Source organism: Chanos chanos, chromosome 10, assembly GCF_902362185.1.
Source record: "Chanos chanos chromosome 10, fChaCha1.1, whole genome shotgun sequence".
Lineage (NCBI taxonomy): Eukaryota > Metazoa > Chordata > Actinopteri > Gonorynchiformes > Chanidae > Chanos > Chanos chanos.
In genome coordinates, this window is record NC_044504.1 from 4,823,341 (window position 1) to 4,850,730 (window position 27,390).

Sequence of the window (27,390 nt, forward strand, 5' to 3'; positions counted from 1 at the left end):
GTACTTTCTCATGTACTATAACCATACTCTCACTCCCTCTCTAATGCACTATAACTGTACTTTCTCATGTACTATAACTGCACTGTCACTCCCTCTCTAATGTACTATAACTGTACTTTCTCATGTACTGTAACTGTACTTTCTCATGTACTATAACTGATCTGTCTAGAACTAAGCATACAAACACACACCACTGTATTTGCTGAAAAAGCTCTTGACATGCACATGTGTACATGGGCATACATACAAATACATACACATACACACACACACACACACACTTTCCCTCTCTGTCATTATCCTGACTCAGGGTGTGGCCTCATCCTGTGGCTAAGAACTTCTGCAGCTGCTCTGATGTCAGGTCACCATCGGTCAAGTAGTGTGTGTGTGTGTGTGTGAGTGTGTGTGTGTGTGTGAGAGAGACAGACTGTGTTTGATGAGATATGATGAATGACACAGTCTTTCAGAATGGGAGGTGAAAACACAGCACTCTGGGACTGATGTTAGGGGCCAGTTTGAATGAATCTCAGCGTCATACCGTGTGTGGCCGTGGATACGGACATGAGAGTAAGACAGAATGAACATATTTGTTTATGTGAACGAGTGCATTTCTGTGTGAGTGATGGAGAGCATCAATCAGTGTGTTTGTGTCTGTGTGAGTGTGAGTGTGTGTGCGCGTGTCTTAAGGGCAGACACCCATCGAAGTAGCATAGAAGAACGCCAAAAACTCCCACAGGAATTTCTACTGACCTGATTACCAGCCTGAGTCCATCTGTTCTACACTCACACACACACACACTCTCTCCCTCATACCCACACTTTACAGTTTTTCATCTCACAGAGGTTACTGGAACATTCTGGGATGCCAGAGGAGACAATGAAAAGAGCTGAGGAGCTTATGCAGATGAAGCTTGACACATTAACAATCAAAATGTCCACCCACACACACACACACACACACACACACTCATACGCACACGCGCGCGCACACACGCACGCATGCACGCACACACACACAGACACACACTCATACTCATACTCATACTCATACACACACACACACACACTCATACGCGCGCGTGCACACACACACACTCATACGCATACACACACACACACACACTCATATGCATACACACACACACACAAACACACACACAGATTTGAATACATATATGCAATTTGACCCCAGGGTAAGACTGCCTAGCAACAAGGACATGAACCTGTAAGCAGAAAATAATTTTGTATTGCCATATGAACACTGACAGCAATGAGGTGATGCACTAACATCTTCTTTTTCATTAATTCAGAATATAAGTAGAATTTATTCACTTGCATAACATGAGTGCTCTCTCTCTCTCTCTCTCTCACACACACACACATACACACACGCACTCACACACACACACACAGTGCAGTTCATTACTTTTGTCCTGGTTTCAACAAAGACAGGTTGTGTGTAGCTGCTGATGTAGGCCAGACAGCATGTGTGTGTGTGTGTGTGTGTGTGTGAGGCAGGGAAATAAAGTGTGCTCACACTGTCTTTGTGAGCCAGATGAATCTAGCTCATTCAGACTATTCACCCCTCACAACAAATTCACACCAGCTCTGACAGCACACCTGAGTTTACACATCTTTACAGTCTTAACTGACTTACCCTACAGATTCAGATTCACACCTGAGTTTACACATCTTTACAGTCTTAACTGACTTACCCTACAGATTCAGATTCACACCTGAGTTTACACATCTTTACAGTCTTAACTGACTTACCCTACAGATTCAGATTCACACCTGAGTTTACACATCTTTACAGTCTTAACTGACTTACCCTACAGATTCAGATTCACACCTGAGTTTACACATCTTTACAGTCTTAACTGACTTACCCTACAGATTCACATTCAATCTATGATGCATGACTGCTTAAAGGCTTAAACATATCTGAATAACACAGACTCATGTAAAGTTGCCTGTACGATTTCATACTGGTTTATGTCTCAGACTTATATGATTATTGATTTACACAGTACTCTAAGACAGCACCTCAAAGACAGACTATTAAGCATTTGCTCTTATCAGAGACACAAAAAATATCCTGTAAAATGCTTATTTTTAAGACGTGAAAATGGCGGGGGGGAACTATGTGACAATGAAACTTTTAAGACGAGATGAAATGTTTTTGAAAACTAACCAGGCTCAGGTGGGTAGACCTATTGGTCACTGGAATGCAGACAAACCTAAGGGCAGGTGACCGCTTTGTTTTCTATTCGCTTCAGGCTTTATGAACGCGGGCACTGCAGGATGGCCTCCACACACACACACACACACACACACACACACACACGAACACACACTGAGGGGGTGTTCTCGGAGAGACAGAGGCAGGATGTCGTCCCCTCCCTGGCTCATTGTGTGGAAGTGCCCTAGCAAAGGCCATTTCCTCCAGCTGAATCATGGGAAAACATGCGGACACTTCACATGACCACTCACTCACACAGTCTCTCTCTCTCACACACACACACACACACATACACACACACACACATGCACACACACACACCTGTCTCTACACATGTCCAAACACATGTGAGGGAGCTTTAGGTTTTCGCTGAGAGCAGCATGTGCTCAGCAGTACTGACACGCCCCATCAGGAGCATCCCTCTTCTCCCAGTACTGACTCTTAACAAGACTCACACAGGACTCATCCAGGACTCACATGAGCCTACCTCTGATAGCAGTGGACCGGGGCCATGACTCTAAATCTCACTGAAACTCTGACTCTTACCCATCATCCTCCCCTGACTCCGCCCACCATCCTCCCCTGACTCCGCCCAGTACTCCTCTCTTAACCCTCGCTGTCAGACTGGCTCCAGTCCCCCGTCTCCTGCTGCCTCAAACCAAAACAGCAAACGCCTCACCTGATTAGGCCCTCTCCCATTTTCCTGCCAGACTTCTCTCTCTGCACTGTGGATAAGGAGAGAGGTGGAGGCGGGCGACAAAGGAGGAGAAATATGCGAGATAAGGTGAGATAGTAAGGAGCTTTGGGGCGTCCACAGACGCGAGAGGGTGAGGGAGAGAGACGGGGGGGGGGGGGTGGTTGGTTTGGCTGAGTGAGCTACCAGATAACCTAAATAACTTACAGTGACCCGCTGTGGCGGGAGGGAAAGAGAGAAGAGTGTGTGTGTGTGTGTGTGTTTTCTGTATCAGAACATTACATCAAAGCTCTCATGCCAGTACAGGCCAATGCCTCATTCAACTGAGCTTGCCAAGCGTGAAACACAAACATCACATCATATTCATCCTTTCTCTCTCTCTCTCTCTCTCTCTCTCTCTCTCTCTTCCTCTTTCTCTGTCTGTCTGTCTCTCTCTTCCTCTGTCTAATCACTCTGGCACTATTCACCATCTGGGAGAGCACAAACAAATGATTTCCCATTACTTCATAACCGTGTTCCTTTTGCTTTGTATATTAGTGTAAAAACAGTGAAATATTGATACATGACAACCTGAGTGTTCAAACAAGACCATTCAATAACAGTGCTATCACCCTCCTACTCCTTAGAGTGTATCCCAGGTTAAGAAACTGAAGAGCAGGACACAAACAGACCGGTGAGCTCGGACTTCATCTCCACAGGACAGGTCTGACATCATCATGACATCACCCAGTTTATTCCTGTTTCCTCTCTCTTCCATCTGCTTCCAGACCACGCCCACCATCACAGGATGGCACTCATTATCACCGTGTTACTCTAATTCGTATATCTACCTCTGTCAGATACGCACACAGACACACACACACACACACAAATACACACACACACACACACACAAATACAGACACAGACACACACACACATATATACATACACACAAACACAGCAGTGATCAGTCACTAAAGACAGCTGACTGAAGAGACAGAAAATATGGAATGACATAAGTGTGTCAGTGCCAAAAGACACAAAGGAGAGAGAGCAGAGAGGGGGGGGGGTTAATATGATTATATGGTTAATTGCTTAAGGCTGTGAGGTCTTTTACTATTTGGCACCCTATAGCGTAATATTACATGCACACGCGCACACACACACACACACACACACACACGCGCGCGCACACACACACACACACACACACACACGTTCTGCCTGCTGACCTGTTTCTTATCTCTCACTGGGTCCAGATGCTCTTTTACCTCTCGTACACACACAACAGGATCTCTTATTTATCTCCTATCCATCCATCCTTCCATCCATCCACCCATCCATCCATCCACCCACCCATCCCTCCATCCAACCATCCCTCCATCCATCCATCCATGCTCTTGCACTAATCCTGTGGGCTAAGTGCTCATTAGCTCCATACTCAGAAATGCTGTAATGTAACAGAAACCTTTGAAACAGACAAACATAAACATAACACATCAGTTCTTCTGAAACTTCATCCGCAAACTCCACCCTCAGGTGAATGAAAGAGCAATATTGAGTTCCTCTGATTAGAATGAATAAATCAGTATTTCAGTGCATTTTGGATGTAGAAAAACACTAGATCTACACAACTTACACACTCTGACACAGCTCCATTATGAAAGAACTAACAACTAATGACTAACACACACACACAAACACACATGCAGATACAGACACACAGACAGACAGAAATATACAGACACACACACACACACACACAAACATACACACCCCTTGCACTTTGGTGTATGTATTTGTGTTAAAGGCCATGCTTTAAGTATTTCACATTATGAATAATATTATTGTGTAGGTCTGAGGGTAAGGGTCTGATCTGACAACGTGTGTGTGTGTGTGTGTGTGTGTGTGTGTGCTGACAGTTTTATAAGGCTCTCAAGAACTTGGTGATACTTGGTCTTCAGACATTCCTACACAGAAAATACTGTCAAGAAATCTTCCGCAGCCAGGTAAGGACACACACAAACACACACACAGACACACACACAACTACATTCCAACACACACACACACCCTTCTCCCTGTGCTGTGCATGTTAAACCACAAGGTGTCCTATCTCTGGCTGTGCTAAGTTGGGTAGTTTCCAAGTCTGACACCTGCCTTGACACTTCATTAAAGATGTATTATAGTAACCACTGTAACACATACAATCACACACAAACCAGCTCACCAAGGCAACAAAGATGAGACAGGGGGAACGTGTGTGTGTGTGTGTGTTACCTGTTTACCTTTGCTCAGTGCATATGATTCCCACACCACCATCCTCACTTACACACACACACACACACACACACACACACACACACACACACACACACACACACACAGTGGTTCGGTTGGTCAAGATTAGGCTAATAGCAATCTTCTGTAGCAGACACATATATTTAAATCACACACATCAGCAGAAGCTTCTTTGGATGATACATTTTCATCTATGTGGAGCTCATAGTCATTTTTTTATTTTATTATTGCATCAGCAGAAAGCAGAAACTACTTGAAAGTTCCACTTGAATACAAGTATTTGCAGTGTCCAAAAAGCTTAGATGAGTTTCTGTCTCTCTGTCTCTCACCTTCCCTCAATGTGTCTGTGTGTGTGTACTACAAACAAAGCTATGACACCTGTGAAACCATGTTATAGACCTTTCCCATGAATTTCTGTTTGTTTGTGTGTGTTTACTCAACATGTTTCTGCTTGAAAGCTATTTTTTTTTAACAGAAGCAGGGATAAGGCAAACGGTAGGGAAGAAAAAAGGGACCTTTTTGGTATTCTACATTATACAAACACACAGAAACACTATGGACGACGTTGTGTGTGTTAGTATAATGTCGGGGACGTATAATTTGGAGGCGACGACGACAAATTTGCATAAATGGACGTCAATAAGGAATGATGTGACACGAGCAGTCTATCTTTAACCAGAACGTGACGAAAGAGACTACCGTTAACGAATGCTCTTTTTCATCCCGCTTTATTCTCCGTGTCCGTGTATGAACCCTAGGAGCACAGTTGTCTAACTGTTTCTGTGTCTAAGCTAGTGGTATAATTCTTCTCTGTGAAGAACTATGCGAAGAATGTGTCTTCAAAGACGGCCAGTCCCTGATACTTATTTTAAACTCTCTCTCTCCCTTTCTCTCTCTCTCTCTCTCTCTCTCTCGGAGTTACGCCCCCGCAAATCTGTACACATTTCGGGGACGAATTCACTAAGAGCGGAAGCGCCTCCACACAAACATTCCTAAATGTCATATTCGAATGCCGCTCTGTGCGCTCGGGTTCAGGGCTGTAGGCACACATAAATCTTCCAGTCCGATAAAAACGAAATACTGCACACTTCATGGGAATTATCTGCATCAAGTCACATTTATATACCCTCTAAAGCGTGGAAAAACTATGACCATACGGTTTAGAGTACTCTCACAAATAAGTTTCGTGCGAATAATAGCTTGAATAATATCGAACGTTATCGGGCAGAAAATAATGGGAAGGGAACAAAAATTATCATCAGAAACCCCTTAGGCACATCCAAAACATTACCTCAAATGTGCTTTAGTAAAATCTAGGCTGGTTGTCTACAGCAGTTTCAAAACGGACAACAGATTCGCACGTTTGATCTCCATATGCAACACGATCGTTTTAATCCAACTGGTGTGGTTTTCTCGGCTAGATAAATGTTCAGCAGATCAATTTATTCTGAAACCGAAAACAACACTATTAGGTAGGTGTGTGCATGTGTGTGTGGGGGGGATTTCCAGCAACCTGTGCGGACAGCACGGTCAGAGGAGCCCAGTCAACTGGACATCTCCTGATAACGAATCTGGTCAAAGCTTTCGCCGTTATTTTGTCCCACAAAAACGAACACAGCCGGAGTTATAGACAACATTTATGACAAAGTCAGAGCTTAATTCGGTGCCCTACATTTTTTTTTTTCATAGGCCAGTCTGCCCTCTAAACACAATCCCCAGCAACATCTGCTCCAAAGCTGATTTCACCATCAGAGAGCAGGCGTCCACTCCAGTCTTGTGCCTTCCTTTATCGCGTTCCATCTCAAGTTCTCTTACATAAATTTCAGCCTTGAATGTTCAAACAAATGTCAGCAAACAAGCAGTAGTGTGAGCAACGTTACATGAAGTATACTTGTGCTTCACGATAATACACAACACCCTGTTATATCCTGAAAAAAAAAAACGGAGAACCCAAAAGCGCAGGAATGGACAAAACAAAGTATCATACGTTTACCTGCTTCAACGGTATCTGTCAGGTCATAGTTGGACGCTGTCCTGGGGAATTCCTTCAGTTTTCTTGCGCTGAGGTTCAGAAATCCAGAGTTAGCTGCTTCTTCCAAAGCCCTTTCCAAGCCTCGGTTAAGAGGTACGTTTGTGTTGGAGCCCAAACCGCCAAGGTTAGCTTGAATCGCAGGAGAAGCGAGCTGGGTGTGGGGTCGGGACTCCGGTCCCAGCGTCGCCATATTCGAACCGCCGAAATATAACTATGCAAATGCTCAAAGATCGCTAGTTCCACGGAAAACTATGGGACACGCTCCAACGGTGCGTGTGTTTCCTCCTGGTGCGTTAATGGGTCTGCCCAGTCGTGTCCAATGCGGCTGCGTAGTTGTCAAGAATAGAGATCTCTAACGTTAGCCTTGAGTTTTCCGCCATCTGCTGGTCCTAAGGTGAATCGCGGGGGTCTTTTCGTACGGGTCAGTGACGGCTCATCTGTTCAGAGTTTAGCAATGAGTAATCGAATTCTCGAGAAACATGATTTTATTGTATACCTATATTAAACGAATTGTGTGAAAGTTATCGGATTTGACTTTTACATTCTGTAGTAATATTTTTCATTGTTCATCTCAAATTCGGTAATGTAAAGAGTAGTGACGGTAGAGAAAAAAAAGCAATAGGCCGACTGAAGGAAACTACAGATGTGGGGGCGAGAGAAATAGCAAAATGATGAACGAGGAGTGGAGGGGTTTGTATTTCTAGCCAGTAAAACAGCCAAGTCAGCTAGTCATATGTTACACAACCAGTTCACATCAGCAGATATGCTGATCACTGATTAGACACACACACACACACACACACAGAGTCAAATCAGACCCTTACCAAAAATTACTGTGTGTGTGTGTGTGTGTGAGAGAGAGAGAGAGAGAGAGAGAGAGAGAGAGAGAGAACACAGAATACTTGGTAAATCACTTATGCTTTGTCTTGAAAGAGAGTAGGAGAGAGAGAGAGAGAGTGGGAGAGAAAGAGAGAGAGAGAGAGAGATGGCCTTTCCCTGACCCATTTGATTTGACTCCACTGAACTATGAAAATGCTTCACCACATTAAGAACATAGATTAGCTTGGACACTCAAAATGTTAACTCACCCTGCTTCTCCTGGATATGTCTACAACTAAAGATCAAAAGAGTGCCAGTCAACAAAAACTAACTTTGGGATATGTCTTAAATGTTCATGAAAAATAAACAAATAAATAAATACAAATAAAAACGGAACACAGCACTGGACACATTACAGAATGTGCAAGGCAGAAGGAAAGATATGGTGAACCTGGACACAAAACACCATTGACACTTATATCATCCTTCACTGTATGTTCCCAGACCCCTCAGGAATAGATGCCTTGTTAAACAGACTCCAGGAGGGTGAAACCAAATTAGGAGTCCCAAATTTTGTATCACTCTGTTCTCTAAGCTGCTCAGTGAAAACAGATATAACACATTGTGAACCAGGGAAAGAAAAGAGTTAAGGAGGGGCTCATTAAGAGCGCAATAGCAATTACACAGTGCGAGAGAGAGAGAGAAAGAGAGGGAGAGAGAGCGCGTGTTTGATGTACTCTGACCACAACCAAGTGGTCAGTTAAAGTTTTGATTGTGATTTATATAACTGTGTATAACTGTGACTGCCCATTTTTGGGTCATTTTGAGACCTGTTTGTTGCCGAACAGAAAATAACATAATAAACATAATACTGCTGCGTCACGAGCCCCTGAACAAAGGCGAACTGGAACGAGCACCCACAAAATGCTCACATCCTCTTTTCATTTGTAAAGGGCTGTATTTGGTGTCACCTTCGATATCGGAACAGAGAATGAACATGGGAGCGATTGTTGTAGGGAAGTAGCCACTGTTAATTCAATCTCGCAAGACGCTAGCCTCCGTTGGAAAAGAAGTTTGAAAGACATGGATTCTCACTGAGGTGTACAGAAAATGTCCTGTCCTGTCCTGTTACTGCAGTGTAAGGGCAACGATGCATCTGATCGACGCTTAGTTCATCACTGTGAAAAGGGTTACTACAACAACCCAGTATTCGTATGGACTGAATTTATGTTACATTTTTAAAGTGAAACAAAGTAACTTTGTTGTTACCCAAATACTTTAAAGTTTAAAAAAGCACATTTAAGACGTATACACGGTCACTGAACAGTTCTCTTAAGGTCGCCTCGGGTTTATAGAAGGAGCACTGGGTTTATTTTCACCCCTCGTGGTAACATACTCATGTTTAAATTAGGAATGAAGGAAGCTGCTACGGTTATTAATTGTCCATGCACTCAGACTTGTGAAATGCACAAACAGCACAAACAGTGCGGTTCTTAATCCGGGAACAACCAACTTGTCAACGCCAACGGTTTTAGAGATTCAGGAAGTGTAAATGCAAGCTTTACCAATCTCCTGTGCATATCGTACCCGGGGCTGCTGCGTCGATAGTCTGAACATAGACTAATTTATGATTATACCGCAGAGGTTCCACTCAGTATGGTAAGTTTTGTGACATTTTCGTCATACGGCTTTTAAGAAAATTTATCGCCGATATTTTGCCACGATATTTCTTTGAAAACAGGTTGGCCAACATGACGATTTAGCCCGGATACTTGATTTCAGGTAGCTGACTGTTAATAATGTGCCAATCATTGCGCGGCATCTCTAAACTGTCAAATTAACTGTTACACGTGGGATTACATATTTTTCATTCTCTTTTTTTCCCCACGGGAGACCTAAATCTTCAACAGCGCTAATGAAACAACCTCCCACATCCTCGCCAACACGGGCGCCGCGAGTAACCGTTACAATAAAGAGACCGGTACCACCGCTTGTCTGTGAGGTGCGCGTGGGCACGTTAACATTCACCTTGGCGCGGGACTACGAAAGATATCAAGAGTCGTCTTGCTAATATGCACTGCTTCAAGTTAAATAATATATCATAACTGATTATTTAGTCGTTAGACTCGTTGCTGTTGGCTACATATCGGTGCAAAAAGTTTATTACTTAATCACCCCCGACAATTCATATTCTAAACATTTTGTAAACACGTTTTCCCCAGAAGTGAGATATATATTGCTCATCACGTAAAATTCACCCGAAGTGAATTTGTGATCGAATTAAGTGGGGGTTTTGGAAGACAACATGCAATTCAGCAGATTCCGTTTGCCTCCATTATAACACAAGATCATTCATGCATAAACTTTTCCAGAGGGATGCTGAATGCTGAATTCTGTCTCTCTTTCTGTCTCTAGGTGGACTCTAACAACAGCTGTTTGGCTGCCAGGAGTTTGCACTATGTGAGCTGGGTGGTGGACTCTGACTCCATACCTTCATCACATCCTCCATCATCATCATCATCACCACCCACCACCAGCCATCACCAGCCAACATACTCACTCTCAGGTAGTGCACTACGAGTGACTGTGTGTGTATGTTTGTGTGTGTGCGTGTAAGTGAGAGACAGACAGAGAAGGAGAATGAGAAGGAGACAGGACTCAAAACATTGTTTTGAAAGATGAACAGGAACAAACTGTTCCTTTACATTGTATTTGTGTGTGAAGTCACTCCATTACTGTCACATTGCAATTTACAGTATTGGCAAACCTTTACTCATTTCTCTCTCTCTCTCTCTCTCTCTCTCTCTCTCTCTCTCTCTCTCTTTGTCCTTTCTCTCACACAGAAAAAGAGGAATTTTCCAGTGTAGCACCTGAAGAGGACAGTGGAGAGTCCCTCTCTCTTGGAGATGACACAAAGGATGAGGAAGACGAGGATGTTAATTGCAGTGCCATGAGTATTAACGACAAAGACGACAGCGATGATGAAAGATGCACTGAGGGTCAAAGTTCACCTTTATCAGGGTGCAGCCCAAGCCAGAGGCCAAACTCAGAGTCAGAACCAGAACCAGAACCAGAACCAGACCTGCAACCCAGAAACAGTTCTGTCATCTCCCGAAAGAGGCGAGTGGGCCTTAGGCGAAAAATATGCTCCTCTCCTCCACCATGTGTGACCATCACTCCCTCCACTCCAGCCTCCGTGGAACTCCCCACCATTACCTCAGACACCTCCTACCTGACTCCCCCTTCCCCCACCCCTGTAGTCCTGGCTGGAGAGTGCGACAGCAACCAGGTCTCCTCTGCGCAGACCGAGCCTTCTGTGGGAGATGGTGGATCATCCATCCCTTGCCCTGGTTCTCAGGACCCTTTCAACCCGACCTGTCCACAGAGCCAGCCCCGCTGTGTGTCCCTGCCTGCAGGCCTGAGTCGGCTGCTGAGTGGAGCTCTCTCGCCGCTTGGGACTAAGCCACGCGGTGTTACAAACACACCTCTGCCTTCAGCCAGGGACCACAGTGTTTCACCCGAACGACCGCATTCAGGTAACACGGAAAACGTCTCTGTTGGTGTCATACCTCCTTCTGTACAACCTGGTGTATCTGTCTGTAGTATAAATATACTGTCTAATATATGTACTGACAGACAGACAGGAAGATGGATGGATGGATGGATGGATAGATAGATAGATAGATAGATAGATAGATAGATAGATAGATAGATAGATAGATAGATAGATAGATAGATAGATAGATAGATAGATACAGTGTCTACATTGTGACGTAGGGTTTTCCTCTTGTTTCAGCATCATGTAAGGAAAGTGGCACTAATGACAAAAAAAACAACACTGAACCTCTCTGGAGCACCACTGATTTGGACCAGGTGAGTGAGTGTGTGTGTGTGTGTGTGTGTCTAGGAGAATGCTCATTTTGTTGTGGTGGATATAAAATTTTGTCATCATGTTGATGTGTGTGTGTGTGTGTGTGTGTCTAGGAGAATGCTCACTTTGTGGTGGTGGATATAAAATTTTGTCATCATGTTGATTTGTGTGTGTGTGTAGGAGAATGCTCACTTTGTGGTGGTGGATATAAAATTTTGTCATCATGTTGATTTGTGTGTGTGTGTGTGTGTCTAGGAGAATGCTCACTTTGTGGTGGTGGACATGGTACTGGAGATAATAGAAGAGGTAAAGTGGTCAGTGTGTCGGCGACTCTCTGAGGGCCACACACACACACGCCCTTACACACATTCATCCTCATTGGTCTCTGTGGACAGTGGATATGAAGGTAAGACTTACCTATGACATACCTATTCCCTTATTTATTTATGTATTTGTTAGAATGAATTTAGGTTTTGAGTATATTTTTCTGTATACCAAGTCTTACCAAGCGTGTGTGTGTGTGTGTGTGCGTGTGTGTGTGTGTGTGTGTGTGTGTGAGAGAGCAACACACACAGGGAAAGGGAGATTCTCGCCTTGCTTCTCTTTACAAACATATTAACCAATTAATTAATGACTAATCAAATAAAGTAACATTGTATTTTCAAAGCAAGTCATTTTCTTCTTTGCTGTTTTATTTCACACTATGGTTTTAGTAATGGTTTAACTGTGTTAGTTAGATGAGTCTTTGAAGTGAGGGAGTGAAGACAGCGCATCTTTCAGTGGGTTTGTATATCAACACTGTGGTCTAATGTTGTTTATATCATCGATGACAGAGGGAGGCACGGACCCTGCAGTCTCAAACCATAGCTGTCAAGTTTCATCTCAGAGGTATACAGGCATGCACACACGCATATAAGCATGCACACACACACACTCGTAAGCGTACACACATGCTCACGTGAATTAACAACACGAACACACACGCACGCACAAGCACACATAATACACAAAAGCAAACACACACACATGCATACACATGCAAACACCTAGCTGCAGTAATGAACATCACATTGCAAAATCAAACATAAGTATTAACAAACATAACTCACAGGTGAAAAAAAGTATTGATAAGAAAGTTGGGATGAGTGTTGGGAAAAAAATGATATTTAATAAAAGTTTTTATTTAAGGCCTTTTATCACCCTCTTTGTGTTTGCTGCTAAAGTCTCCAGTGTCCCAGCATGCCGTGCAGCGCTGAGGGACTGGCCCAGTGTCTGGTGTCAGAGATTAGGAAGCAGTGGTTTCCCACAGAGGAACAGCCCTGTAACCATGACAACTTGAGCACTGCGCTGCAGGAAGTAAGAGCAGTTATGGTTTACACTGGTGCATGCATGCATTTAACACATTTACACCTCAATCATTGCTCATGCTGACCATCTATGTACACACACCTACATACTGCACATTCATCACACACACACACACACACACACGCTTATATACGCTGCATGTCAAATTCTTCACACTCTCAGACCATTCTCACTTAGTCTCTTGACCTCTCCCTGTCTCTCTCACACTCTCTCTGTAGCAATAGTTCACCAGGCATGTACTCACACGTGCGCACACACACACACACACACACACACACATGCACGCGGTATTAAAATGCAGAAGTTTACAGCTGAAATACAAAAGTGTGTAAATCATTTCAGTCGCTTCTTTAACTTCATAATTGCCACGTTACAACATATTAACAAAATCTTACCGCCCTACTCACAGCTCCCAACAGACACCATCTCCATGGTAATGGCGGATGGCGTCAGTCTGAAAGAAGCGATCAAGCAGAGGAGCAGAATGAGAGGAACCCTCACCTGGGCCCCACCCCGATTCCAAATCATATTCACCGTCCATCCATCACAAAGGTGAGACAGACGCCAGTCAGGGCAGAGACAGAGAGAAATCAGCTTAGCCCCTCCTCACAGTATTAATTGTACAAGTTGGTCGATTAAAACTGCTTGTGTGACAAGAAAATAAAAACAAAACAGAAGCAGAAGGCTTTCCTTTCTCTACATGTTCCTACTGGACTCAGGCCAGTTAGATGTGCATCCAGTATCACAAGGCAGTTTCATTCTGCACTGGGCCTGAATCCCTCCTCCAGTGAGCAGTGACAGTGACAGGGAAAAAAGTAAAACGTGGGAAGCAACCTTGAGAGGAACCAAGACTTAAAAAGGGGAAACTCATCCTGCCTTGTCTAGCCGAGTGAATTTTCTCTCTCTCTCTCTCTCTCTCTCTCTCTCTCTCTCAGGCGTAGTGAGGTGGTATCTTCCCAGCACTTTCTGTGTGCTGGCTGTGGAACGGAGATAGAGCCACGTGAGTCCTGGTCTATTGTCTTATCTTTAATTTTTTTTTTTAACTGAAATGTGAAATTTTACCTTCGTTTTGGTCCCAGTCATCACTGGATCTACAGTTCCCCATAAACAGCCATAAATGATTCAATGCCAAACATATCATAAATGATTATAAAAACTAATAAAGTTATAAAAAGAGACCTCAGCCAAGACATAGAACTTGTGTGTGTGTGTGTGTGTGTGTGTGTTAAGGCTGGGCACTAATATAATGCGTAGTTCTCATAATCAAACAAACCACAACAGTGAAGAGAACTTGACACATTAATGATGAAAAACTTTCAGAATGTCTTGTTTCTCTGTACCTTATTTCCTGTGGTTTAACACGACACAAACAACATGACAGTCCAAAGAAGCAGCTTCGCCTAAACTTACAAATACCATCTTAGAACACCACTCATCCGACGACCGCCCGTCTCCAAGAGATGGAACAAGTAAATGAGTCAAGCTGAGGACAAAAGCCACAGCAACAGTAAAAAGGGTCAAAAGAACTCTCTCTGAAGAAATTGTTCATAAAGGTCACACTGTCTCAGTAACTCAGAGATAGTTTGGTAACACCAGCTGAGCGCCATTAGAACATAACAGTGCAACATTTCATGCCTTGTAAAAAAAAATTTCTTTTTGTTGTGAATGCAAAACAATCTTCTCCCGCGACGTGTGTCATAGTTTTACATATGAGCCTTTTGCTTCTGATAATAATTTACGTTTATGTCTTAAATCACATTAAGCCTCTGGGTTAATGGTGTCGGGGTTCTTTCCTGACTACCCATTATATTCATATATACTCCTATATATTCTCATAGTCTTTATTTATTTATTATTCTGTGATAGCATTTTGTGTGTGTGCGCGCGTGTTTGTGTGTGTGTGTGCGCGCGTGTTTGTGTGTGTGTGTGTGCGCGCGTGTTTGTGTGTGTGTGCGTGTGTGCGCGTGTTTGTGTGTGTGTGTGTTTATGTGTGTGTGTGTGTGTGTGTGTTTGTGTGTGTGTGCGCGTGTTTGTGTGTGTGTGAGTTTGTGTGTGCACACGTGTTTGTGTGTGTGTGTGTGTGTTCAGATTCAGATAAGAGGCGTTTCTGTCGCCAGTCACAGACTTCCTGGCTCCGTCTGTCCGTCTCTGTCTCATACGCGTGTTTGCTTGTATGACTCAGGCTACATAAAGAGACTGCGTTACTGTAACTACCTGGGAAAGTACTTCTGTGACAGCTGTCACGGCGGGCTGGAGTCCATGATCCCAGGGCGGATTCTCACACGCTGGGATTTCAGACGTTACCGCGTGTGTCACTTTTCCCGCCAGTTACTGGACTCCATCTGGGAGGAGCCGCTGTTTAAACTGACCAGCGTGGCTAAGAACCTGTACAGTCAGGCCCGGGAGCTGGAGCAATTCAGAGTGAGTGACGAACACTGGAGTCTGCTTGAACTCTGACCCCTGACCCCTGAACCTTGCTCTGACCTTGACTCCGACCCTCACACCTATCTGACCTCTTGAGGAAAGCTCTTAGTTTGCTCACTAATAGTGAGAGAGAAGTGAAACATGTGTGTTTGTTGTCAGAACTAAATGGTTATTTTCGGTTTCTTCTCATAGAGACTCATTGTTTTTGTGTTCTGTGTTCTGTCAGGATCTACAGGAGCAGCTCATTAGCATAAAGAAACTTCTGGAAAAATGCAGATTCTCCCATGAGTAACTACTTTCTTTTTCTCTTTTTCTACCCAGTCTTAAGTAAAAAATCTGTGGTCATTTTGATCAGACTACAGAAAACCCAAAATGAATTATTTCCTTCTGAAAATTTGTCTTTAGAAAAAGGAGCGAAATCCTTTAAATGGTTAAAGTTTAACAAGTTTAACGGGATCATTTATACCTTTCACAAACAACAGATAAAATCAAGCTTCTAATTGTTAACATATCAATCGTTGTGCATTGCCCCTATTTCAATACGTCAAAATTAATTAAGCAGATCCAGTGGGAATAGGTAAATGGTTAAATAGGTAAAGTAAGTTCAAGCAGAGGACCTTGTCTTGAGTCGTGTCTTGCATGCCAGCTTTTGATGTGAACGGATGCGTCAGTATTGTTCAGTTTGGAGGGTCCAGGATGTATACCAACACTGTGTAGTTTGGTGTGGAAACCAGGTCTAGGTGTTGCAGTCCTGTTTCTCACCTGTAAAAGTCACGCTGGTCTCTCTCTGCTCAGGGTCCTGAGTGAATTCCAGCAACTTCCTGATCACCTGACGCAGGAGCTCCACCTGTTCTCTATGGACGACCTTGTTAGGGTTAAACGGGGTCATTTGGTTCCCATAGCAAAGGCGCTTGTCCGCTCAGGCACCGCTCACGTAGAAAACTGTGAGGTCAGTGTTTTCATGTAATCAAGGCAAGAGGACTACCATTGTGCCCCTTGTACCACATGGCACACATACACACACACACACACATATACACACACACACGAACACACTGTCTCTCTCTCTCTCTCATACACAAACACACACACACACACAAACAGACACAAACATGCTGTCTCTCTCCCTCTCTCTCATACACAAACACACATACACACACAAACACACTCAAACACACTGTCTCTCTCTCTCATACGTAAACACACACACACACACACAGGTGGGCCATAGTATTTTCCACAAAACAGGATGCAAACTCATGTTTGTTTACAAAAGTGAATGCGGGTGTGCCTTTTATTACAGGAAGGCTTCCACAGAAACACACACAAACACACACACACACACACAAATTCATACACAAACACAAACACACACACACACACACACACCCAACAGATGAATCATGATGTTTTCTGTAAACCATAATGCAAATTCACATTTGTACTTTTTTATGACCGTGAGGCTTGGAACCGTGACAGTTGTAGTAGAGACAATAGCCGACTGTAGAGCGATAACAGACAGCGCTCCGCGTCTGAGCCGCCCGGCTGTGTCTGGCCCTCCCGTGTTTCACATGAGCAAGATCGAGGAGTGATGAGGACCAGGGACATAATAGGACTGAAATAGAATGTATAAAGACCTGACTGTTTTTCTTTCTCCCTCTGCAGCTGTGCCAGGCGAGAGGCTTCATCTGCGAGTTCTGTCGCAGGAAGGAAGTACTCTTCCCTTTCCAGAGAGACACCTGCACACGCTGCACAGGTCAGAGGTCAAGGCCCAGCCACACTGCTGTAAAATCATAAACTCATAAAATCAGTCTCACCACAGAGTTTTATGTGGTGTTATTAACCTTAGGTACTCCTACTCCGTTTACTTTTCTCACAAATAACGTAATTAGACCCCTGGCTTCGGTTGGAAGGTGCGGAACCCTCCAAAACATTTTTCAGAAGTCGCAGGTTTTTTTCAGCGTGCAGAGTGTTTTAATGTTGATTTGCTGTGGTTACAGGTTTTTCAGCGTGCAGAGTGTTTTAATGTTGGTTTGCTGTGGTTACAGGTTTTTCACTGTGTAGAGTATTTGAGTTGATGGGGGGGGGGGGTGAAAAGATGAATGCTCTTAAACTTTCAGTGTCCCGGGTCTGAAAAAGATTAGAGTTCTCACGCTGATTAAACGATAACTCTCCATTTAAAGGAGGGGTTTAATATTTTTGCTATGTGAGTATAACCCTTTCCTCAGTATTTCCCTGTATCTCAGATCGCTTTTTGATACAGCGGATGGCGGTTTTTGTTTGTCTGTTTGTTTGTTTTTAATTTTCTCGAGTCTCTGTTAAGGTGTGCATTGCCCTCTAGTGGTGTCAGTGAGAACTGAACATAGTCCTATACCACCAATCGTTACTCACACCAACTTAAAACCCCAAAGAGGGGTAAAAAGGATCAGAGTTACTTTATTCCCACCCAGTCATGAGCCTGATCCCTTAGGCCTTGGTAGCAGATCCTGAGAGTACAGCATTAGTTTGGACAGGTTTCAGTGACTGAGTTAACGGAGTCATGAATTCCACTTATTTACCTATTTAAACTTTTCCAAATGTATCGCTAACATCCTTGTTATTGTAGTCTGAATACAGCTTTGTTTCTTTTGCTCTTCCCAGATTGCAAGGCCTGTTTCCATATCTCGTGCTTCAAAAACAAATTGTGTCCCAAATGCGCTCGCATTCGCTCCCGTCGGGAACAGCGACTGAACACCTCCGCGGCGCCTCCTTCATCTTGAACGCTCTGAACACTGTTACAGTGTTAACACAAGAACCTCAGTGCACCTCCACACGATGCACATGCTTTTTTTTAACTGCACTCATTATCTGTTTGGCCAGTAGCAGTATTCACTCGGACGTGGATGGCATGCCTAAGTCTTTCATCTCAGGGATGTAACTGAACATGTATTGTCTGTCTTGTTAAACACACACACACACAGGGATATAACTGAACATGTATTGTCTGTCTTGTTAAACACACACACACACACACACACAAATACTGTCCAACACGTCCAGATGGTTGACCAAACCTGCAAATACATGGTTTTCCCCCTACACCTGATCCAGATTATCAAGGTCGCGTTGGAGCCCATGACTGGAGGCAGGTGTAACAGGTCAGGGATTCTTAATTCCAGTCCTGGGAACCCAAAACACCACGCACTACCACACCCGATTCAGTTTATTCACTGATTACTGAGCCATTGGTTGAACTAGGTGTGCTGTAGTTAGGTATTAAGTAAAATGGAGTAGGGGAAAAACACCTCATTAGAAGTTTCTTTGGGTGAAAACCATGTAGAGTGCAAACTACAACAGGAGGGCTTTTCAGACCCTTACTCATGGTACTTTCTCTGTGGGCAAAACTAGTCTGTGATTTCTCCTCTAAAGAAGCAATGAAAAGTATATGACTCTAAATTTCATTGTTAAAAACTGCTAAAAAAAAAAGAGAGAGAGAGAGAGAGAGAGAGGGGAAGAGAGAGAAAAATAAGAAAGAAAGTTTGACCCCTTTGAGAACAGGTCTGGTCTGATGTTGACAGGCTGTTGGATCTAATTTAACCAGTCACCTCAGGACTTCTTGCACTGAGAAATTAATGTTGTTTATTGTAATGTTAATGTTAATTGTGGTAAAAAAAAAACAAAACAAAACACTAAAACATAATTTATGTTTCACAGCTGTTTCATGTCGCCATGGAGTTGCTGTGGGGTTAAATACTAAGTACTCATATTCATTTAAATAGATTTCAACTAAACAAAACTGTTTTGATACTGTACCTCTGTATGTGACTGTATTTTGTATTTTATTATATTGTTTAATCAGTCAGATCAGATGATGATGTTGGTCAGACTGGAGGAACTTTGCAGGGGGCTTAAGTCTGAAACCAGAGCACATCACGCACAACGTAATGAATAAGACATTTTGTCATGATGATCTGATCGCACCGAACATTTAATTTATTCTGTTGTTTTGTACTGTGTTGTTAGCAGAACACAATGTCCAATGTACAGGTTATGACTACTTTTATTTGTGCATCTTTTTTTTTGGTTTTGTTTGTTTTGTTTTTTGGGTTTTTTTTTTGCAGTATGGAGGACGAATATTACCTTAACTAAATATACATATATATTTATATATAGATAAATTACAACTAAGCAAATAAAAACATTTAGGACACTTTTGTCCCTGTGAAATAATTTATTTATGTTAACGTATGCACATATTTTTACAAATTTGTTGCTCTGATCATTCATGTATGGTTTTCTGTGTTCTTGTCTCAAGAATGTTAATGGGGGTGCATTTCGATGTCATAATTGCCATAAAATTTTTACTAACAACAAGAATAATACTAATAATTTCACCCTGCATATAAGATAACGAAAAGAACCATGTAATTTCACATTTGGAGAACACATCAAAAAAGTTTTTGGCGCGCTGTTGTACGATAAACACATCGTTTACGTTACTCCTTCCATCAGTTTAGACATCGAGTTATGCCAGTTTTTCCTGGGGAGTTTGGCGCTGGGCAACATTAAATATCCAGCTTCTCCTAGGCTGTCGGAAATACTATTTTACTCCACTGGACTGCTCAAACTACACTCGTGTTCGAAGAGGGAGAAAAAAAAACTGTGTCAGAAGTGGGATTCGAACCCACGCCTCCATTCGGAGACCAGAACACCCATCTATTGTGGAAGGCTTTTCACCTTGAGTCTGGCGCCTTAGACCACTCGGCCATCCTGACAACTGTATTCATAGGGTCGCGCGACCGTTTTTGTCTGTACGTATTCCTGTTTTTTATATTAAATTAAATTAAATCAAATCAAATGGATTCTGCAATTCTCAAAAGTGCTAGAAGCGAATATTAACGTGTTAGAACTGCAATGGTCCTATAAAATGTAGTACAGAGTAAAGTAACTGTGTCCCAAATCACAATATTAAAACATAAGTCTCCCTGTTAGCCAACTAGCTAACCAACGAAGACTAATTGATAGCTGTCTAAAATGGTACGGTATCATGGCATGGCTCAGAAAGCATTTTATAAAACAAGTTATTCACCAAATGTTTCCGTGTGCACAAAGTTTAATTTCGTCACTGTTACAACACGAGATGACGTAGACAGTAATGTTAGCCAACCAAGTACACGGCACATTACTCACAAGTTAGCAACTAGCTACATAAGCTATACGTTAACCCAGCCCATCCAATATCCAGTCATTCTTATGAAACTAGACAGAGGCGTGGTGTAAGCAAAGTGTGTAGAAAAATGTGTCAACACATGTACAGCTAGCCGTTGTGTGCAGTGTTTCCACTATCGGGTACAAGAAAAAAAACAAACAGCCACCTAAGGATGTCTTTCTACAGAAACGCAGTTTGGTTTGTCAAAGGCCTTCAAGAATACACAAAGTAAGTCCCCATCTTGTTTAACACACCAAGTATTCTGACTGACTACATACTGCTAGTGTTCCTCTTGCAGTTATACGCTTGCAACAGGAGTGTGAATTAAGGATTATTTCTAATTTATTACCTTGCTTGGTGTCTAGAAAACACTATGCTATGCGCTGTATTTTGTCGGTCGTGGACATTTAAAACGTGGGTGTTAAGTGTTGTCTCATGATACAGGAGTGCCGCGGCATAATCAAATTAGTCGTTGTGTTATGTAGCTCGCTGTCATGTACATTACTGTGTTCCGTTACTCTTCCTTGTATCCACCGATCTTTCCTTTGAACTAATTTCGTTCTAGCATAAATTCCTTGAGTCTGTTTTGTCGTATCCCAGTTGTGGTTCCATTCACCTGATTTGAGAGCTTTGCTTTGACATTTGGCAGGAGCGGATATGAAGCGGCGGCAAAGCACTTTAATCCCAAAGACCTGGACGTGAGTCTGAGTGGGAGATCCTTCGTTATTACAGGTGCAAATAGTGGCATCGGGAAAGCCGCGGCGAATGAAATAGCTAAGAGAGGTAACTTATCATTGTTTGTCTCTCTGAACTCGAACCTGAATTCGAGCTGTTAACTTGTCGGAAAATCTCTTTCCTAGTTGAAGGGCACTCGTGAATTCAAAGTAAATGTATGCCTGATTTTCTTTTTTTCAGAGAGGCCTGTTTGATAGTACAGTCATTTCAAAATAGCAGTGTGTGTGTTCTGTGTACAGAGGTTTCTGTCATTATTTATACATTAACTACCACAGGAAAAGTCAAACACTTAAGTGTCTGCATGAGACACTGTGAATGTTGGTGGAGGTTTTATTTGGCTTTGCTGGTAATGATTCACAGATGAGTGAGTTTACAGGCAGCTATGCATTAGATATGCCTAGGCTTACCTCCACCCTTGGTAAAGATTTATGGACTATTTGAAGTTGAGGGGTGGTCTCAGGACAAGATCTAACGTTGTGTAACAAACGGAACACTAGCGCCTCCTTGTGGCAGATCAGCGGCATCACACTCACAGTGCTGGCATTTCTGTCTATGTGCATTTCCCCCTGTCAGGTGGCACAGTGCACCTTGTCTGCAGAAACAAAGATCGTGCTGAGGAAGCTAGAAAAGACATTGTGGAGCAAAGTAAAAATGAGGTACCCAAAATCAAAGCCATGTGACATCACAGGTTGAATGTTTTTTTTTTTAGTGTATGTAGTTATCTTCAGGACCACCGGTTACCATCAGTAAGGTCTGATCTCTCGCTGATTTATAATGTTACAGTATGTTGACAGTAATTTCGTTGTGACGTACACGGTTCTGCTTTGTTATCTGTTTATATGTTTTGCTACTAACCAAATGTTAACAACTGCTTTTTGCACACACACCTTATGTCTTTCCCAGAACATCTTCGTTCACATTGTGGACATGTCCAGTCCAAACCAGGTGTGGGAGTTTGCCAGTACTTTCACACAGAACCATAGTTTACACGTGCTGGTAAGACGAAAAAATACACTCCATCATTGTCACTGACTAGTTTACAGAGTAGAGACCGTGCCTGCTGGGTTACCATGGAAACCTGTGCACTAACAACATGAACAGGCTTTGTGAACATGCTGAAGAAATTTTCCATTGCTTCCCATCTTAGGCGAGTTTTGATTACATCAATGCAGTCAGTAGCGACAGTCCAAAGTTTTAAGTATGGTTGAAAACATGTTATCTAAGGAACAAGCCATGATCACTACTCCAGAACATCTGCTGTGTTTGTCATGTGCTCTGAACAAGAGTGACTGCGAGAGTGATCCTTAAAACGAAAACAAATTTTATATGTTTGTTTAATAGTCGCTCTGTCACTCTGTGGAGTTTTAATTGCTGTTATGAAAACTACATCTTCTGTTTGACCATGTTTGATTAGGCTGATAAGCTCTCTCTCTCCCTCCCTCTCTCCCTCCCTCTCTCTCTCTCTCTCTCTCCCTCTCTCTCTCTCTCTCTCTCCCTCGCAGATTAATAATGCCGGTTGTATGGTGAATCAGAGAGAGCTGACTGAGGATGGTTTGGAGAAAAATTTTGCTACCAACACACTCGGTGAGAAAACCAAACACTCAGGCTTCATCTCCTACCGCTGTACAATGTATGAATCCCAGAGTGACCAGTGAGTAAACTGTCACGTGACCACGTTCCGTAATGAGGCATTCATCGTCTCTCAGCGGTTAAGACAACAGCTGCGCTCATGGTAAAAGTGCATGTAATCCTGCATTTTCTCTTAGTTGACTGTCTTAACAAGGTGACTGTGCAGTCCAAAACAGCCCATCGTTGCATCACCTTTATAAGTGAACATGACCAGTATGACACTTACTGACACACTGTCCTGTAGAGTAACCTCTCTCTCTCTCTCTCTCTCTCTCTCTCTCTCTCTCTCTCCTCTCGGCGGCTAGGCACCTACATCCTGACAACAGCACTGATTCCCACTCTGAAGACAGCCCAGGATCCACGTGTGGTGAGTTTTAACACCTCAGTGAGAACTTTAAACTTTCTGGGTCTAAGCTTTTTCGGCCCTGCCTCTAGTCCATCATAGCGCATTGTTGCTGTTTTTACTCAAACAATTAGTGTCTGTTTTTGGAACACACTAAGTTCTAACAACTGGAAACGCTCTTAAGTTGAAGTGAAATAGAGTGAAAGGACACAGAGACTTGAGTAAGAGGTAGTTTATCAGATTTCTCCTGATAGTGGGAGTTTACTTGGCTCTCACCAGGAGAAAGATCTAAAGGAGAGACTTCAGTCTGCTAAAGAATCCTGATTGAGACATCCATGTGTTCTTAGAAACAGGACAGAACTGTCAGCTTTAACTTTCAGAATTAGCAAAATACCTCACACATGCAAAGGACCCAGAATGCATCATCTATGGACACAGAATCTTTGATTTTAGCCACGTGTGTCTGTTACCTGATGAACTCTACTCTCTCAGACGATGGTGCTGTCTGTGGTTTTAGGCGGCGTGTGTCTGTTACCTGATGAACTCATCTCTCTCAGACGATGGTGCTGTCTGTGATATTGGCCCCCTGTGTCTGTTACCTGATGAACTCATCTCTCTCAGACGATGGTGCTGTCTGTGATATTGGCCCCCTGTGTCTGTTACCTGATGAACTCTACTCTCTCAGACGATGGTGCTGTCTGTGGTTTTAGCCGGCGTGTGTCTGTTATCTGATGAACTCTTCTTTCTCAGATCACGGTGTCGTCGGGAGGCATGCTGGTACAGAAACTGAATGTGGACGACCTGCAGTTTGAGAAGGGCACGTTTGATGGCACCATGGCGTACGCTCAGAATAAAGTAAGAGTTCCACAACTGTTGATATTTGTTTCTTGTTTTTTTTTGTGTTGCTGTCACTTATTTTATTTCAGTGTTACCTGGTGAGCATTAGAAAAACCAAAAGTCAGATAAATTAATATTCCTGTTCATCTCCTATTGGCTGGTTTTGACTTTGGGCTACATATTCGACAGACAAAATTCAGTTGTTTGTATTAAATTACTCTTGTCTTACTGACACAAGTTCTGTGGACCTCTGACGCTTGAAAGTGACTATGATCACGGATGATTTTGATGTTTAATCTTGTTTATGGTGATATTGCTTTATGAAGTGGTATATGGTGAGGACACAAATTGTCTGATAGAAGTTGTATCGTGATATTGTCTATTTTCATGTCTTTCATGACTGACACCTCTCTTGTTTACTTTGTTGTTTACTTCTTTTTTGTGTTGTTTATTTAGAGACAGCAGGTGATAATGACAGAGCGGTGGGCCGAACAACATAAAGAGATTCATTTTTCTTCTATGCACCCTGGATGGGCAGATACACCAGGTAGAGTAAGTGTGTGTGTGTGTGTGTGTGTGTGTGCTTGTGTGTCCATTTTTGACTTCACTCAAAAGGAAAAATGTTTTGAATTCAGTGGCATAAGAAATTGATAGACAATGATTCTTAGCACTGTTAGCACCGTTGCCTCACAGCAAGAAGGGCCTGGGTTCAAATCCCTGCCTTCTCAGGTCCTCTCTGTGTGGCGTTTGCATGTTCTCCCTGTGTTTGCGTGGGTTTCCCCTGGGTGCTCCGGTTTCCTCCCACCACAAAGACGTGTGCTAGAATTAGCACTCCTGTCAGTGACCAAGGCACTGGCAAAAAAGACCTGGTGTTGGTCCCCAAGCGCCAGCGCCAATGGCTGCCCACTGCTCCTAGCTCATAGTGTGTGTGTATGTGTGTGTGCTCACTGCCCTAGTGTGTGTGTGCTTACCGGTGTTAGGATGGTTTAAATGCAGAGGCTGCATTTCACTGCTCACTGCTCAGTGTGTGTGTGACAGATAAAGTACTACTTCTTCATCTGTTTTTGATCCAGAATTCTGTGTTGTGTCTTTGTTTGTGCGTGTGCGTGTGCGTGCGTGCGTGTATGTGTGTGTGTGTGTTGATCACAGCTGTACAGTCATCAATGCCAGACTTTCATGCTAAGATGAAGAACAAACTGCGGACGGAGGCTCAGGGAGCAGATACTGTGGTGTGGTTGGCTGTGGCAGAGGCTGTCAGGAAACATCAGAGCGGCCTGTTCTTTCAAGGCAAGGCAAACAGACCCTGGGCGTCACACCATAGTACACTGAGAAAGGGTTGCCATGTCCTCCAGTAACACCTGCCAATTGTCACAATTAAATACACGGGATTTGGGTCGCCATATCCTCCAACATGATAAAGTGATAAGCACAGTAGAGTGGCAGAGCTTGACTGGATCCCTCTACTACACCCAATAGACATACATCACAGTACACAGAGAAAGGGATGCCTTATAGGAATGACTTATAATAAATGGACCTTTAGCGACTCAGAGAGAAAAGAGGATCAGTGGAGATCTTAAATGTTGAAGTGTTTCATTAAAGCGAAACTCAGATTAAAGCGGTCAGTCTCCGCATCGCTTTGACGAACTGGTCAAGAAAACTCTGGGGGGTTTAACTCTTGCAGAAGATTAAAAAAAAAGAGGTCATTTTATTATAGATTTTTGTGTGAAATGACCCTAAGCTGTTGTATGCAGAAGAGCATCTAAACCAGATGATGAGATCACAGAAACTTCACCTCAGGATCTCTCCCTCTCTCTCTCTCTTTTTTTTTTCTTCTTTGTCTTGTCTACAACCTCGCAGATCGGAAACCTGTTGCTACTCACCTTCCCCTGGCCTCCTCCAGGTCCTCTCCCGGTGATGAGGAGAAACTGATGAGCAGTCTGGAACAACTGGCCACCAAGTTCAAACCATCATCTTAGAGCTCCCGGGTCCTAAAGCCCTCATATTAAACTGGAGAAAGATTTAAGGGCTTTATGTCTTGTCCATACCCAGTACGCAGGTTGGAGGTTCTGGTTTGGGTTGGATAGTAAGACTTTGCTTAACACTTTGGGAGAATTCTTCTACAGAGGTCTTAAGTGAGGATAGACAGACTAACAGTGACAAAATCAACGGTGATCATGAAAAGAAAAAGAAAAGAAAAAAACACTGGTAACACTCCAGACTTTAACTTGCCGTGATGAACAAATGTAATACGAAGTGGTTCATTTAATACATGGTTATTTATGAAAAAAAAACAAAAAAAACAAAAACATATATATATTCCAGTCCTACATTTGCTCTTTTTGCATTATAGATGATCAGTTAAACACTATCAAGGACATTCCAGAACAGTCAAAATGTTGACATTCTAGAATTCTGGAAAGGCTGACCACCTTATTCAGCTGTTCACTGTGACATATTAATATCTAAATGAGGTCAGGGTGAATGGAACCAGAAATATTTTGTTCAGAGTACATCAAAGTAGACGGGGTAATTTTTGCAGATCGCAAAGCACTTGTTATTTTCAACAACTGACATGAAGTTAACCTATTTGTTCATTCCAGTAGAACACTCCGGTGTCATTTCCCAAATACCAGTAAAGTTTATCTGCTACTTTCTAATCTGGCCATTTGTGGTTTCTGACTGAATAAGGGGTGTTGTGAATGCTATAAACTTTCTCAAAAGTTCTAAACTTTGATGTACTTTTGTGTCAACCAGTGCTGTTCAGCTCAGGGAGGTTTATTTTAAAGAATTATGTAACATTTGACTGTGGTGGGGTTTTTTTTTTTTTGGTGAAGTAGGCCTATGTGCAGAATTTACTTCCATATTTTAAGGGTTCTCATTCTATGGTTAGTTGCACGGTTAGTGGTTTTTTTTTTTTTTTTT

General features: G+C 42.9%; 3 protein-coding genes and 1 non-coding gene across 4 annotated transcripts in view; 2 read left to right on the forward strand and 2 right to left on the reverse strand.

Annotated features, from left to right (window-relative positions):
- lrch1 (leucine-rich repeats and calponin homology (CH) domain containing 1) overlaps positions 1–7,441 on the reverse strand; it is a 44,161-nt gene extending 36,720 nt beyond the window's left edge. The window contains exon 1 of the mRNA XM_030786319.1: positions 7,213–7,441. Coding sequence (XP_030642179.1) covers positions 7,213–7,441 — 229 coding nt within the window. The remainder of the gene's footprint in view (positions 1–7,212) is intronic.
- Positions 7,442–9,985: 2,544 nt separating this feature from the next.
- On the forward strand, positions 9,986–18,492 carry rubcnl (rubicon like autophagy enhancer). Its single transcript, XM_030786599.1, has 13 exons — positions 9,986–10,051; positions 10,486–10,636; positions 10,914–11,606; positions 11,867–11,943; positions 12,197–12,267; positions 13,165–13,303; positions 13,719–13,861; positions 14,245–14,309; positions 15,492–15,730; positions 15,960–16,021; positions 16,529–16,682; positions 17,399–17,489; positions 18,374–18,492. The coding sequence occupies exons 1-13, from the start codon at positions 9,986–9,988 to the stop codon at positions 18,490–18,492; spliced, it is 2,070 nt and encodes a 689-aa protein (XP_030642459.1).
- Positions 18,493–20,375: 1,883 nt separating this feature from the next.
- trnal-caa (transfer RNA leucine (anticodon CAA)) lies at positions 20,376–20,487 on the reverse strand. Its single transcript has 2 exons — positions 20,450–20,487; positions 20,376–20,421 (listed from the first exon to the last, which is right to left on the reverse strand). It is a non-coding gene; the product is annotated as a tRNA-Leu (tRNA).
- Positions 20,488–21,075: 588 nt separating this feature from the next.
- Positions 21,076–26,639, forward strand: dhrs12 (dehydrogenase/reductase (SDR family) member 12). The gene is made up of 10 exons (XM_030786472.1): positions 21,076–21,149; positions 21,571–21,704; positions 22,230–22,312; positions 22,560–22,652; positions 23,159–23,240; positions 23,591–23,652; positions 24,379–24,483; positions 24,922–25,012; positions 25,615–25,752; positions 26,326–26,639. The coding sequence occupies exons 1-10, from the start codon at positions 21,094–21,096 to the stop codon at positions 26,442–26,444; spliced, it is 963 nt and encodes a 320-aa protein (XP_030642332.1). The 5' UTR covers positions 21,076–21,093; the 3' UTR covers positions 26,445–26,639.
- Positions 26,640–27,390: the final 751 nt, after the last annotated feature.

Bases quoted from the DNA above. Each gene is read 5' to 3' on its own strand.
- rubcnl (XM_030786599.1), top strand. From the start codon at position 9,986: ATGAAACAACCTCCCACATCCTCGCCAACACGGGCGCCGCGAGTAACC. The intron at 14,310-15,491 runs GTGAGTCCTGGT...TGTATGACTCAG, and splicing joins TGGAACGGAGATAGAGCCAC to GCTACATAAAGAGACTGCGT. The intron at 16,683-17,398 runs GTCAGTGTTTTC...CTCCCTCTGCAG, and splicing joins CTCACGTAGAAAACTGTGAG to CTGTGCCAGGCGAGAGGCTT.
- dhrs12 (XM_030786472.1), top strand. From the start codon at position 21,094: ATGTCTTTCTACAGAAACGCAGTTTGGTTTGTCAAAGGCCTTCAAGAA. The intron at 21,150-21,570 runs GTAAGTCCCCAT...GACATTTGGCAG, and splicing joins GGCCTTCAAGAATACACAAA to GAGCGGATATGAAGCGGCGG. The intron at 23,241-23,590 runs GTGAGAAAACCA...CTCGGCGGCTAG, and splicing joins TTTTGCTACCAACACACTCG to GCACCTACATCCTGACAACA.